General features: G+C 41.7%; 1 protein-coding gene across 1 annotated transcript in view; it reads right to left on the minus strand.

Moving 5' to 3' along the window:
• Positions 1–14,788, minus strand: part of LOC307122484 (NACHT, LRR and PYD domains-containing protein 3-like) — a gene marked incomplete at both ends in the record, with an annotated part of 71,837 nt that extends 57,049 nt beyond the window's left edge. The window contains one exon of the mRNA XM_079846463.1: positions 14,530–14,788. Coding sequence (XP_079702589.1) covers positions 14,530–14,788 — 259 coding nt within the window. The remainder of the gene's footprint in view (positions 1–14,529) is intronic.
• Between the last annotated feature and the right edge of the window lie 1,896 nt (positions 14,789–16,684).

Below are 16,684 nucleotides of genomic sequence, written 5' to 3' on the forward strand. Positions count from 1 at the left end.
CTTCTGTCCATTAATGGCATTGCATGGATCATTTTAAACCTGTAAAAATCTTATTTTGGACGAATTTTGATTGTGGGATGTCGACTGAGAACGAAAAAACATGAATACAAACAGACTAAGTTTCCAATGGCGGACAGCAGACGGCAGAAGGTAACGTAAATCCCTTTATATTTTTTCTACTGCTTATCAAGATATAACGTTAGTGCATTAAAGTCATATGCTAATCGTGATTAACTTACATATTCTGTTTCTGTGTTTTGTTGTAATATTGTTAAGATAGGGCTGGGTGTTATGGCGATCTGATGATACTGACTATTGTTAGTGATTTTGCTGTAAACATTAACATTACCGTTTTATATTGCGGAATGGGAATATAGCGTATATAACGCAGCACTGACTGTACTAAAACTTTTTGACATTTTGACAAGGAAACATGCATGAATGTAGAATAATGAGCGGGACATGCATGTGTTAAAATAAGCCTCTCTCAGACAGCAGGCGATCCCGAAATCAATTATCTTTCTGTAAAATGCACACAATTATCTCAGAAACCTTGTCATGTGAGGTATTCACTTGATTTAAACAGTCAGTTATGTCTTAAGTAAGTTAAACAATTCAGGTTAACGTGGGGAAACCCGGATGCGTGTCATTCTGTGCATCAGTTCTTATTAAAGGGGCTGCAGCTTTGTCATAATTTTAATAAAACAAAAGAATAGAGAAGACCTTCTGCTTCTTTTAGAATCAAGTGATATTAATTAATTGAATATCATACAGTGAAGACTTTTAAAGCAGTATTATTCTGTAGCATTTTAATAAAATATCCATCAAAATATATATATTGTGATATCGTTATTGTAAAATAAAATTTCTCATGTATGTATAATTATATGGTCATAATGCCCATCCCTACTGTCAGCTAGTTTTAAGATCAAGCTTGTCATAAAATGTAACAGAGTTTTGGAATGAGTAATCTGAGAACACTGTCATGTACACTTGTTCAACAGAGAGGACAGGAAACCACCATACTTGGACTCTGAAGAATTATAGGCAAACCAGGATTTTGGATCTACTGTAAAGTTTTTGTATGGGCCTGGTGAGTATGTTTTGCAAGTCCATGTCCGTAAGTTGATAATTAATATTAATGTTTTATCAAACAAATTAATATTCATTTGTGTGTGTGCATGTTTCTTCCCCCCTCATGATCCAGAAGTTTTGGATCCATGATCCTGAAGAACTTTTACAGATGTTGACCCTGAATGTGTAAAAGGTAATCTTAAAAATGTTGTCATTATTTTAATATTCTCTGTTTTTTTCTGTAATGTAGACGCATGCGTTTTCTGTGAAGTTGCTTTGAAACAATATCAGGGTTTTTCCTACATTGAAAATTTTTTGCCGGCCGCCAAAACAAATTTTTGTCCCGCCAAAGCCTTATTTGTTGAGTTATTGTGATTTATGATTGATGTAGTAGATGACTGCTGCGCTTGCGTTAACTGAGTGACAGAGAGAACGACCAGTGAGCTCCTACCCCGCTCGCACGCTCTCTGTCTTCAAAATAAGCATTCTTAGCTTTCTAATGTTTCACATTTTACGTTAATCAAAATCAAAAGGTCGGAAGACCGAATCCATGTTGCACGTGGCGCTATCAGACGTTGTTTTCCTTTAATTACCGCTGGGTGTGAAATGCGCTCAAAAAACATTGACTGATTCTCTGACCAGCTGACATAAAGCATACTTTAAATAAACAGGAAACAAATCCTATCCGGTTATGAAGTGTTTTCTGTGTGTTGACAAATCTTTCGCGATGTTCAAAAGACGGGATTCACACACACGTCTGCTAATGTCCGATTCGCCACCTAATGACTCCTTTGAACCGAATCATTTTAACGACTGGTTAGAACTGATCTGTCCAACACTGAACTAACGAATTAGTTTAATAATTTACTCAGAACAACACCTGAATTGAGAACACAAGTGTGCTTACCCACTTTAGCAAGAGTGGATAGTAAGAATTATTTTTAATTATCAACAGTCTTTCAGCTTATTTATGTGGACAATGTGTAGTAAAATAAATAGCCTAAAATAATTTAGTTTAGACTGGAGTGAGGTGAACCCAGAACAAATTTGTTGTTAGCTAGCTGATTGTATATGGCAGAAAATTAGGCTATTTGTTCATTTTTTTAATACTATTTTTTTAATATTGATATGATTATATACCAAAACAATTATCAGTAAATAGTGTAAAAATGAGGAACAAAAACAAACATCAAGGTATCAAAATAAGATAAGCAAAAGTTACAAACTTTTTTTGAATTTATTTCAAATTTATTGTCAGTATTGCGCTTGCAGATCAAGTGGGTAGGGTATTTTTTTTTTACCGTGCGTATGTGTGTGTATGGATGACCATGTCTGTCAGCCACCACCGAAGACCATTTTTGACCCAGGAAAAACCCTGAATATGTATTGTGAAAAGCGCTATACAAATACATTTTAATTGAATTGTTTTACTTACTTTTATTGGCATTAACTATATATTATTAATGTATTATTTGGCAGGTCGCAAGATGTATTTTATTTTGTGAGACTTTGCTGAGGAAGTATTCTTTGGCTCAGTCTGAAAAGGCCCAGAAAAGAAACACTATGAAGAACATCACACAGAACCGTCAGAGAAAGAGACGGGTAAGTTAAGAAACCGGTTAAGCTTTTTCCCTCCAGAATGTTACTATACTCCTCTCTGAGTTTTAGTGGTTAATTCACTGTCATGTTTTGCAGTTGCTGGAGACCAGGTCCAGGGTTGCACAAACCAACACAGAACCTGTGGAAGACCGCAACTATAGACAAGATGTCTGATGAAGATGCTGCTGTTGTTGATGGAAGGCCAGTGTGCTTAGGCTAGCTACTACAAACCAGACTAGACTGACCCACGCTACGCATCACATCACCAGCCCATTATGCCAGTTTGAAAAAATTTTCAAAACTCAAACAACATTGTGTTAGAGTTGGTCACAATTATTTTATAATTATAATTTTAATATTCAATTGTTCCATTTTATATTTTCTTTATTCCTATGTTTATATACTTATACTTTTATTGGTTCCCATATATAGAGTATTTACATATATTTTATATACACTTTTTAATTTATAGATTTCTTTGTCTCGTTTTATATTGTATACTTTTTATTTGGTTATATTGTTTACTTGGAATATTTATATGTATTTTAATATATTTTATATACACTTTTTTGTCATATAAATTTATTGTTCTCATTTTATATTGTTTAATTTGTATATTTATTCTTTTCCTTTTTATGTTCACTGTGTATTTTATTCCTTTACATCTCTGTCTTTTAAATGCATTTTGTTCATTTTTTTCCCTTTTTGTTTCTTTACCAATTCATTTTAACGTATATTTATGTTCTTTGGACTGTTTATATTTTTACATTTGTTCCTTTACATTTTCATCCCTTTTAAATACATTTAGTTCACTTGTTTTTGTTTCACCATTGTTTTAATGTTCATTTATAATGCTGTTAAGAATGTTTTTTTTTTTTATACCTTTTTAATAAATATTTCAGACTTTCTCAAATTGTTTTGTGTGTATTTGTCTTTTGGGAGGGAGAGGGGATTATTTTTTATATATTATATATTAATGAGCAAAATCTGCATAGCTGGCCTATAACCAATCAAGTCCCTATGCTACAAAACCTAGCCCACCCTTAGCCTTAGAAGTAACCAATAAAGTCACTTGACTGGGTTTTCAATGCGCCCTGTCCTCCAATAGCAGTCTGGGTTTTGGGAGTGGTTTTAAAAAAAACAACCAATCCAGTTTGAGATGAAGGACCAATAGGGGATGGAAGGCAAAGCTGTTTAGAGGTGTGAAAATGTCTCCTGGGAAAAACTTGATGGGATTATTTGCCATGGCAACAAATGGCTGTAGCATGGGAGTATACGGCCACAACATACATCCGATTTGGTACCATTTCGGATGAATACGGACATATACGGATCCATGGAATTTGACCTATCCGGCCAGTATACTCCTGGATTCTTCCGAATTTCAGCAGTGTATACAGGAGTATCCTGGTCCGGATACACCTTTTTTCATGCAGTGCAGCCCAAGTCTCTGTCCTGGTCCCCAGCAGCCACAAAAGCCTTCGTAGCCCTGAAGACTGCCTTCACCGCCGCTCCTCTCCTCGTCCACCCCAACCCAGAACTCCCCTTTGTCGTGGAGGTGGACACTTCAACCACCAGAGTAGGAGCGGTCCTTTCTCAGCAGCAGGGGAACCCCAGTGGACTCCATCCATGCACCTTCTTCTCCCGCAAGCTTAGCCCGGCAGAGGCTTAATTACAACATTTTTACGAACTTCTCGCCATCAAGCTTGCCCTTGAGGAGTGGAGGCATTGGTTGGAGGGTGCTCAACACCCCTTCCTCTCACTGCTAAAACAGCGCTTCTGGTGGCCACGCATGGCATCCGACGTCAGAAGGTACGTGCAGGTATGCAAGGAATATGCAATGTCCAAGAGCCCCCGCCATCTTCCGTCCGGCAAACTCCATCCTCTGCCCGTTCCTAATCGACTCTGGTCACACCTAGGAGTGGACATGATCACGGATCTTCCCGCCTCCGAGAACCATACATGCATCCTGGTAGTGGTCGATCGATTCTCAAAGTCCTGCCGTCTGATCCCCTTGAGAGGGTTGCCCACCGCCATGGAAGTGGAAGTAAAGTGACGTGTGGCCAAGTATGGTGACCCATACTTGGAACTTGTGCTCTGCTTTTAACCCATCCAAGTGCACACACACAGTAGTGAACACACACACCGTGAACACACACCCGGAGCAGTGGGCAGCCATATTGCTGCGGCGCCCAGGGAGCAGTTGGGGGTTCAGTGCCTTGCTCAAGGGTCATACCTCAGTCGTGGTATTCAGGGTGGAGGAGAGCGCTGGTTATTCACTCCCCCCACCGACAATTCTTGCCGGACCTGAGATTCGAACCCACAACCTTCTGGTTACAAGTCTGACTCTCTAACCATTAGGCCACGACTGCCAGAGCTCATGTTTAACCACGTTTTCCGTTACTCCGGAGTCTGGAAGGGTTTCCATCAGCTCCTAGGTGTGACCGTCAGCCTCTCGTCGGGATACCCAGTCGAACGGGCAGATGGAGAGGAAGATCCAGGAGATCGGCCGCAGCCTCTCCCGAATACTGATCACGCACACCTGAAGCTCATCATCACCTCATCACTGCCTGCACTTAAGCCCCACGCTCTCACACAGTCACTGTCCGGTCTCGTTTGCACAACACTAAACTGTTTGCTTACCTCAAGGACTCTCCCGTGCTACTTACCTGCTTCCTCGTCTCCAGTGTGTCTTCTTGTCCTTGTCTCCCTGGCTCCAGTGTTCCGTCCTCCTGGTTCTCCTACGAAAGACTACGTTCTCCTGCCATTCATCTCTCTTACTGCTCACCTGAACCACTCAACACTCTGGTCACTCAAATAAACTGTTAATATCTCCATCTCCTGTTCTACGTGTCTATGTATTGTAAAACACCTAGAGTTAAACAGTTGAGTTTTACCGTTTTCGAATCCATTCAGCCGATCTCTGGATCTGGCGGTAGCACTTTTAGCATAGCTTAGCATATATCATTGAATCTGATTTGACCGTTAGCATCTCGCTCAAAAAAATGACCAAGTACAGTCAGTGTGCACTTTATTAGGCTGCTTTCTTGTTACTACTGTGTGCAATGGTGTAATTATTTATGCTTACATATTTATTTTCAGCACTGAACTCTTTTTTTACTTGTTCTACCTCACCTGTTTTTACTATTTGTTAAATATATATATATATTTTTTTTAGTACAATAAATGTTCTTTTTTTAAATTGAGACTAAAAATTGAGCAAAAGCAGTATCGGCTCATGAAAATCAGCAGCCGTATCGGCCATCGGCTAAGGCTGATGAAAAAAAATCAGTATCGACATCGGCACTAAAAAATCTGTATCGGTCGATCCCTAGTTCCTAGCCATATCGGCCTAGAAACTTTTCATTTTCTGTCGGTCTTAGTAAACAATGTAACTACAGAAGAGTCAAGTTTTAAATAGGAAAAATATTAAAACTCTTTGGTCATTTGAGTGAGATCTAACCGTTTAAAGGTGCCCTAGAATGAACAATTGAATTAACCTTGCCATAGTTAAATAACAAGAGTTCAGTACATGGAAATCACATACAGTGAGTCTCAAACACCATTGCCTCCTCCTTCATATGTAAATCTTGTTTGTGAAAAACACCACAGAAAAATTGGCAAATCTAAACATAACACCGAGAGTGACACAACCGTCGGGATCATTAATATGTACGCCCCCCAACATTTGCATATGACAGCACATGTTCAATGTCAGGCGGAACTGCGCAGCCGAATAATCGGGAGTTCTGCAGGTAAACAAGCATCACGCGAGGACAGCGAAAATGGCAGATCATGGAAACAAATGTTATGTTCCAGGCTGTGCAGGGGATGTGAGGACTTTTCATACCCTTCCCACAGATAAAAAATGTCAACAGTCATGGTTGATGTTTATTCATAATCAGATACCACAACAATTTAATTCAAAGTTGTTAGTTTGCTCGGCCCATTTCACCACAGACGGTTTTTATTCTATATTTGTCTATATTTTGTTATTTTCTCTGACATTTAAGGGTAACATAGGCCATAGACGTAACGCGTAAATGAAAGTAACTAACGTAAATCAAGCGTAGTCCACACACTGTTGGAGAAATAACACATTATCGGACCAGAGAGAATAATATGGAATTTCTTCCAGAAAACTTCTTGCACAAAATAAATTCAAGCACTTTCAAGGACCTGTAGGTATGTTTATTTTCAGTCATGTCGTTGTACACAGCCCTCTCTTTCTGCACAAGGGAAAGATGATCGTGTTGCTTCTTTACCGCTTCAGACTTTCTATCATCTGGAAGGTTTGCCCTTCGTATCAGCTGCTCGTTATTGCTTTAGCACTGCTCAGTGCGCGGCCAGCCACCAGGGTTGCCAGGTTTTCACAACAAAACCCACAAAATTGCTACTCAAAACTAGCCAAAAACAAGCCAGGGGGGGCTTCTCTGGTAAAAATTGCATTTGGGGGGTAAAATATGTGTTTTTTTGGCATGGTTGCCTACTAAAATTCACGCCTCTGCTGCATGCTAGAATCTCCGAAAAACAAGCAGATTTCAACCTCAAAGTGTATGCTTTTAAATATACCAATACTGCTATCTCAAGCACGGAGAGGCTTCTTTGTGATCTCAACTAACAGATTCTGCAAAAAAGCGAAAATCACCAATTTTGAAGAAAAAAAAACGCTTCTTTCTCATTTTGCTCAAAACTTGTGCTGCCGAATTGTGTCCCTACTTTCCGTGACTGGTCACATATGACAAACGGGTCCAGTCGGGTCTATGTCTTCCCGCCGGGTTCGGGTCCAGTTTTTGAAATAATAGACGGGTCCAGGTCGGTTCCGTTTAGCACATTACGTGTCTCTTCAGGTTTGGGTTCAAATTTTTGGACCCGTGAAGACCTCTAAATCAGATTCAATGATTTATGCTAAGCTATGCTAAAAGGTTGACTGAATGGATTCAAAAACTCATTCAGTTCACTCAGACAGTGGAGGAGATTGATGGTCCTCTCTACTGACTCCTCCTTCTCTATTGTCTGTTTGATATAGTCAACAGTGTCTTTAACTTTCTCTGTTTTTTTCAGTTTCAGTTTTGTCAGTAGTTCCTTCAGGTCACTCTGATTGGACTCCAGTATTCTCAACTGTTTAACTCTAGGGGAGTTGGAAAATTAGCCTATTTTCCTAGTTGAATGGTAAAAAAAAAAAAAAGCTTGAATGGTTTAAAAATCTCTTGTTAGACAGAAAAACTCATGCAAAACTTTCATGAGGACACAGCACTACAACTTCACATGAGTATAACTGCAATAGAGATAATACAAAATCTCTGCCAGTCGATGGTTTATCACTCATCCCTAAAAACCTAGTTTCAATTAAAATATTTCTGAATAACTTTTTTCTAATTCCTATTTCCAGAATGTTTACTGGATTGTTACAATTTGACTCAGATCATATTTAAGCCATGCTGATCAAAGTCATTATAAGTAATTGTTTTCTACTATTTAAAATAACCTTTGCATTTGTGATTGTTATCTTGTCTTGACGATAAATACATTTGGTGAAAGTGCCATCTATTGTTCAACCTTAACAAACAACTATGTCACAGTACATGAAGCTTTGATTAAGGCTTTTAGACCACTGTAAACTTAATGGTATATGATCTGATATTGTTGTGCTTGACCCTGTATTTGCTGCTTACTGCTATGTATTCTCTGGTTTCCATGTACTGGCAGTGATTGTAATTTACCCAAACTCTGTTTTGATTCAGCTCCAACAGTGGCAGGTGTCTTCATATTGCTATCAGCCTGATCTGTGTGTGTGTGTGGAGAGAGAGAGAGAGAGAGAGAGAGAGAGAGAGAGAGAGAGAGAGAGAGAGAGAGAGAGAGAGAGAGAAGAAAGAGAGAAAGAAAGAAAGAAAGACAGGATCATTCACTGGGATACATAAATCACACATCACAGCAAATCAAAGAGAAAATTTTAAGTCAAACCATCGCAGTCAATCACATTACAGTCACAGGGTGGGTTGCACAAACAAGGATTAAATTATAGACCCATTTAGACCCATCTAGGCCAGTGTTACTCATTACGTGGCTCAGCTTAATCTGCGGCTCGCATGCCAGTACATAATACAGTGAAATGATCATGCAGTCAATACATATATTTCATATATAAAAAAACAAAAAAACAGCGGCATTACAAGATGGAAATACAAAGAAATTATAAACTTGCTCTGCCCTTACGCCCATGACTCACTGCGGAGTTGCCAGTTTTGGCTGTTTTTCCCAGCTTTTAGCGGCGAATGTGCTTTTATAGATCAACAAGTTCTCATGAAATCCATATCTATAACACAATTTGTATATTATTGTGCAATTTATATTCCAAATTACTTTACGAGCATATGGTACGGATTGTCAACTAGGTTGGCGAATGAGTTGTGCGGAAATGGGACGCGTGTGACAGCGCGCAAGATCCGCGTCATGTTCGGCAGCGGCAAAGATCCTAAAGTCACAGCAGCACTAACTACTAATGATGTTTGAAGCCTAATAAATGTTAAAAAGACTTCAATTACACTAATGTTGAATGGCTATAATTCATGTTTAAAATGGGGGAGGTTCTATTTCATAGAGACATCAGTATCAGTATTAGTATCAGTGAAACTGGCCTTCATTCATAAAAAGATGACATTTAACAAATATTTAAATACTGTCTTTGTTTTTTCTACATTAATTTGGTGATTTACTGTGAAATTATTACATTAAATATATATTATGCATACCCACTTATTGCATAGCATATTGTATGTTCAGGGATGACAGACTGATTAGCAGACATGCTATTTATGACTGGATGTAACTTTTGAAATTTTGTCCTATCAGTCCTGAAAAAAATTACGAAAACCACTGATTGACCAGGCGTTCCCAGGCCAGCCGGGAGACATAGTCCCTCCAGCGTGTCCTAGGTCTTCCCCGGGGCCGAAATAGATGCCCGAGCCACCTCAGCTGGCTCCTCTCGATGTGGAGGAGCAGCGGCTCTACTCCGAGTTCCTCCCGAGTGACTGAGCTCCTCACCCTATCTCTAAGGGAGCGCCCAGCCACCCTGTGGAGAAAGGTAATTTCGGCCGCCTGTATCCGGGATCTTGTCCTTTCGGTCATGACCCACAGCTCATGACCATAGGTGAGAGTAGGAACGTAGATTGACCGGTAAATCGAGAGCTTTGCCTTGCAGCTCAGCTCCTTCTTCACCACGACAGACCGGTACATCGACCGCATTACTGCAGAAGCTGCACCGATCCGTCTGTCAATCTCCCGTTCCATCCTTCCCTCACTCGTGAACAAGACCCCAAGATACCTGAACTCCTCAACTTGAGGCAGGAACTCTCCACCCACCTGAAGCGGGCAAGCCACCCTTTTCCGACTGAGAACCATGGCCTCGGACTTGGAGGTGCTGATTCTCATCCCAGCCGCTTCACACTCGGCCGCAAACCGTCCCAGTGCACGCTGAAGGTCCTGGCTTGAGGAGGCCAACACGACAACATCATCCGCAAAAAGCAGTGACGAAATCGCGTGGTCCCCAAACCGGACACTCTCCGGCCCTTGGCTGCGCATAGAAATTCTGTCCATAAAAATTATGAACAGAACCGGTGACAAAGGGCAGCCCTGCTAGAGTCCAACATGCACCGGGAACAAGTCTGACTTACTGCCGGCAATGCGGACCAAGCTCCTGCTCTGGTCGTACAGGGACCGAACAGCCCTAAGCAGGGGGCTGCCGACCCCATACTCCCAGAGCACCCTCCACAGGATGCCACGAGGAACACAGTCGAATGCCTTCTCCAAATCCACAAAACAAATGTGGACTGGTTGGGCAAACTCCCATGAACCCCCCAGCACCCTGGAAAGGGTATAGAGCTGGTCCAGTGTTCCACGACTGGGACGAAAACCACACTGTTCCTCCTGAATCCGAGGTTCCACTATCGGCCGAATTCTCCTCTCCAGTACCCTTGCATAGACTTTCCCGGGGAGGCTGAGAAGTGTGATCCCCTATAGTTGGAACACACTCTCCAGTCCCCCTTCTTGAAAAGAGGGACCACCACCCCGGTCTGCAAGTCCAGAGGTACTGTCCCCGACCGCCATGCGATGTTGCAGAGGCGTGTCAGCCAAGACAGCCCCACAACATCCAGAGACTTGAGTTACTCAGGGCGGATCTTATCCAACCCCGGTGCCTTGCCACCGAGGAGCTTTTTAACCACCTGCATGACTTCAGCACCTCTGAGTCCCCAGCCACTACTTCCTCAACGGAAGACATGTCGGTGGGATTGAGGAGATCCTCGAAGTATTCCTTCCACCGCCCGACGTTATCCCCAGTTGAGGTCAACAGGTGCCCATCTCCACTGTAAACAGTGTTGGTAGGGCACTGCTTCCCCCTCCTGAGGCGTCGAACGGTTTGCCAGAATCTCTTCGAGGCCGACCGATAGTCTTTCTCCATGGCCTCACCAAACTCCTCCCAGGCCCGATTTTTTGCCTCCACGACTACCCGGGCTGCAGTCTGCTTGGCCTGCCGGTACCGGTCAGCTGCCTCCGGAGTCCCACAAGCCATCCAGGCCCGATAGGACTCCTTCTTCAGCTTGACGGCATCCCTTACTTCCGGTGTCCACCACCGGGTTTGGGGATTACCGCCTCGACAGGCACCGGAGACCTTACGGCCACAGCTCCGAGCGGCTGCAGCGACAATGGAGGTGGAGAACATGGTCCACTCGGACTCAATATCTCCAGACTCCCTCGGGATCCGGTCAAAGCTCTGCCGGAGGTGGGAGTTGAAGATCTCTCTGACAGGGGGTTCGGCCAAACGTTCCCAACAGACCCTCACAGTAAGTTTGGGTCTGCCGGGTCTGTCCAGCTTCCTCCCCCGCCATCGGATCCAACTCACCACCAGGTGGTGATCAGTTGACAGCTCCGCCCCTCTCTTCACCCGAGTGTCCAAGACATATGGCCGAAGGTCTGATGACAAGTCGATCATCGACCTCTGGCCTAGGGTGTCCTGGTGCCACGTGCACTGATGGACACCCTTATGCTTGAACATGGTGTTCGTTATGGACAAACCGTGGCTAGCACAGAAATCCAATAACAGAACACCGCTCGGGTTCAGATCAGGGGGGCCGTTCCTCCCAATCACGCCCCTCCAGGTGTCACTGCCCACGTGGGCGTTGACGTCCCCCAGTAGAACGACGGAGTCTCCAGTCGGAGCACTTTCCAGCACCCCTCCCAGAGACTCCAAGAGGGCCGGGTACTCCGCACTGCCATTTGGGCTGTAGGCACAAACGACAGTGAGAGACCTATCCCCGACTCGAAGGCGCAGGGAAACGACCCTCTCGTTCACCGGGGTGAACTCCAACACATGACGGCTGAGCTGGGGGGCTATAAGCAAACCCACTCCAGCCCTCCGCCTCTCACCATGGGCAACTCCAGCCTCTCTCAAGAAGTGTGGTTCCAGAGCCCAAGCTGTGCGTGGAGGTAAGCCCGACTATCTCTAGTCGGTACCTCTCGACCTCAGAAACCTGGAAATATATTTATAGTATTAGTTATTGGAGTATATTGTGGCAGCGTAACTTATGACAAACAAATGATTGGCGGAGTGACTATCTCCGCTCTTGACAGCGGCTCCTTGTCCGTTTGATCGCCGGCCATTCCGTTTGATCGAGTGGAGCGGGCATGAGAAACCCGAGGCGCGGCCGCGATCACTGGCGCTCACCTCATCATCCCCGCTGCTGTTAAATGCTAAATATACTCCTCCCTTCTTTTCTTTGTTCGACACAGAGGCGAGGTGCACTGAGATGAGTGACGGATCTGCATCCCGGACTCGAGAGCAGATGTAAACTCACGGTCCGCCACGACCCTCACACTCTGATGTCTCAATTGACTTTATTTTTCATTTTTATTTGTAATAAACACCTCTCTGAGACCTGACGACACACCCACTGTTTCTATATCTGTTCAATCATCTGCATAGTTTAATTGTAGGTGCACTTTATTTTATTTAAACCTCCTCACATGTAAGTTTAAAATTAATTAATTAATTAATTAGAGTTTAAAGTTATGAAGCAACAGGATTAAAGTTAATCTATTTTAAATATAAATTAAATCCAAGACCAAAATGATGGTTTAAATGTGCTGCTTTTTTTTAAACAAGGTTTAAAGTTTGGTGCAACAGAATTATTACAACCCCAATCAGAAACAATCAGAAAAAGTTGGGACAGTATGGAAAACGCAAAAAAAAGAAAAAAAAGAAGTGATTTCTAAATTTACTTTGACTTGTATTTCATTGCAGACAATATGAACACAACATATTTCATGTTTTGTCTGGTAAACTTCATGTCATTTGTAAATATGCATCCTTTCCTGTCATTCAGACCTGCAACACATTTCAAAAAAAGTTGGGACAGGAGCAATTTAGGGCTAGTAATGAGGTAAAATGGTTAAATAATGATGTGATTTGAAACAGGTGATGTCAACAGGTGATTGTAATTATGATTTGGTACAAAAGCAGCATCCAAGAAAGGTCTAATCCTTTAGGAGCAAAGATGGGCCGAGGATCGCCAGTTTGCCAACAAATACGTGAGAAAATTATTGAAATGTTTAAAAACAATGTTCCTCAAAGAAAGATAGGAAGAGATTTGGATATTTCACATTCAACAGTGCATAACATAATTAAAAGATTTCAGTGCGTAAAGGACAAGGGCGCAAGCCTAAGCTGAACAACCGTGATCTCCGATCCCTCAGGCGGCACTGCATCAAGAATCGTCATTCATCTATAAGCGATATCACCACATGGGCTCAGGACTACTTTGGCAAACCTTTGTCAAGTACCACAATACGTAGTTACATCCACAAATGCCAGTTAAAACTGTACTGGGCCAAAAGGAAGCCCTATGTTAACAGTGTCCAGAAGCGCCGTCGACTTTTCTGGGCTCGGAGGCATCTGGGATGGACAATCACACAGTGGAAACGTGTACTGTGATCAGATGAATCAGTATTTCAGGTATTTTTTGGGAGGAATGGACGCCGTGTGCTCCGGACCAAAGAAGAAAAGGATCATCCAGACTGTTACCAGCGACAAGTCCAAAAGCCAGGGTCTGTCATGGTATGGGGTTGTGTCAGTGCCCTTGGCAAAGGTAACTTGCACTTCTGTGAAGGCACCATTAATGCTGAAAAGTACATAGAGATTTTGGAGCATAATATGCTGCCTTCAAGAAGACATCTTTTCCAGGGACGTCCATGCATATTTCAACAAGACAATGCAAAACCACATTCTGCACACATTACAAAGTCCTGGCTGCGGAGGAAGAGGGTACGGGTACTTGACTGGCCTGCCTGCAGTCCCGACCTGTCTCCAATACAGAATGTGTGGCGCATTTTGAAGCGCAAAATGCAACAACGAAGAGCCCATACTGTTGCCCATCTTAAGACTTGTTTGCAGGAAAAATGGGACAAAATTACACCTGAAACACTTCATCACTTGGTGTCTTCAGTCCCTAAACGTCTTTTAAGTGTTGTGAAAAGGAATGGCAACATTACAAAGTGGTAAATGCTTTACTGTCCCAACTTTTTTTGAAATGTGTTGCAGGTCTGAATGACAGGAAAGGATGCATATGTACAAATGACATGAAGTTGACCAGACAAAACATGAAATATTTTGTGTTCATATTGTCTGCAATGAAATACAAGTCAAAGTAAATTTAGAAATCACTTCTTTTCTTTTCTTTTTTTTTGCGTTTTCCATACTGTCCCAACTTTTTCTGATTTGGGGTTGTAGATAAACCTTGATTTAATCTAGATTTAAGATAAATCCTAGTTGGTGCAACCCACCTACAGTGAATTAAACGTTACCTTGCTTGTGTTTGTTCTCCAGCTGCTCAGCCAGTTCATTCTGGTTTATCTTCCTCAGGATCTCCACCGTGACCGTCACAGCTTTTTCTGGTCCAAAACGTGCTACCATCTTATCCACAGTTTTTAACCTATCTGCATTCTCCATATCAGACCTTGTTATACGCTCATGACCATTTTCTAAGCACCACTTAAACTTCTTCAGTTCATCTTCTAGCAGTTCATTCAGTGATTTCTCAAGCAGATCTTTAACAGACGCCATCGCCCTTCACAGATTCACAGCTGCAAGACAACAAGAAAAAGATCTGAAGTAGTTTCACTCTTAACATGTGGACCTATAACATACTCCGTTTGCAGTGCGTATGCGGTGCGTATTTTTTCCCGTAACGGATTACAGCTTTCACACTGCACATGGGTGCGGTCCGGCAAGTTCTTTATGACCTGCAGGATTTTTTGTAAAAAAAGATTTTAAAACGAAAGAAAAGATGAGAGTCGGCTGTTTTTAGCCTATTGTAAGTTTTAATTTAAAAAGGTTTTTAATGTAATATAGGCCTATAGCTAAATCTAAAGTAGGCCTACCCTACGTGCATCAGCAAAACTGCACCTCAGACAAATCAGCATGTTCAAATGACCAGTCAAGAGAGTGAACAACGCACATCAAGAAAGGAATGATAATTATGGTGTTTGGTTCAAAATTGTGCATTTGGCACCAGTTTCACCCTGTAATTTAGTACAACTGTAATTTCCTAAATTGTAATTTCATTGTGAAAATGTATTCTTTACCATCTCATACCCCCCCCCTTTTTAAAAAAAGAAAAACCTTTTCCCTTTTACACTTTTTCCATTTGTTGTCTCAACATTTATGCTCTAGTACTGTTACTCTAATGCCCGTTTCACACATACTCCGTATGCGGTGCATATTTTTCCTGTACCCATGTTACTGGATTACAGCTTTCACACTGCACACGGATGCGGTCCGTCAGTGCGCTCCAGAAACGGTGCTTATACAGCAGGTCAGCGATCAGTCAAGTCTATTTTTGGCTGTGCTGGACGCGTTGAATTAAAGTGACAAATATTTTAGTGAAAATAAACATGCAGGGACGCTAAAATCTAGTAATTTCACCACAGATGCATATAATTTGAATATAATGTATAATTCTACTCTGTTTCAAAGTCATCACATGGCTTTTTTGCCTCAGGTAAAGCAAGGAAATCGACACCTTACCTGGCATTTAGGTAACGAATGAGACATAATGGATAGCACTCGTCCTTTCTTGGAAGGGGAAAAACAAAGTTCTTTATGACCTGCAGGATTTCTTGTAAAAAAAAAAAAAAGATTTATGAAATAAAAGACAAGATTTTTTGTTTATTGTAATGTTTGTGATTTTAACATTGACTATAAAAAATGTTTAAATGTTTTGCCACTTGTGTTGCATGAGCAACGTAATATATAAATCTAAAAGTTATATAAATATAAAGTAATTGGAATAAAGGAATTGAATACAACGTTGTTTATGTTTAGTGCTTTTAAACGTGACATCTATGAAAGAGTGTTAACTAGTAAATTGCAATGATGACAAACCATGTTCAGTAGCTTAACAACTTTTGGATTTGGAATAAAAACAAACTAATGCTGTGTTTGTGGTATTGTCACATGCCTGTCTCCTGTAGCACGTGATGGTTTGTTATTTTCCTGTCTCTGTCTAGTTCCCACCCCCCTTGTTGTTATCTTGTTATTGGTTTCATTTGCCCCACCTGTGTTCCCTCATTACCTACCTCATTTGTCCCCTTCTTAAGTTCCTTTGTGTTTGCAGTCTGTGTGGTATCGTTGTATTGTCTACGTCCCCCGGTTCCCCGTGATCACTGTTGGTTAGTGATGGGCAGACCGAGGCTTCATGAAGCACTGAAACAGTTGAAGCAAATGTGCCATATTGTTTCGAAGCTTCGAATCAATCTGACACCCGTCTCTACGGCGACACCTAGTGGTTACTTGCATGTGTTGATCTGAAATAACCTTGACAATGATATTGGTTTTGTAACCTGTTGCCTCCTCATTGTGAATAACTATAGGGTTTTTTTTGGTCATGAAAAATGAACATTAATAAAATAAATTAAGCCACAATATGTCACATATTTTTTTATTGAAAAAATATTATTT

This window comes from Gobio gobio, assembly GCF_949357685.1.
Source record: "Gobio gobio genome assembly, contig: scaffold_108, whole genome shotgun sequence".
Classification (NCBI taxonomy): domain Eukaryota; kingdom Metazoa; phylum Chordata; class Actinopteri; order Cypriniformes; family Gobionidae; genus Gobio; species Gobio gobio.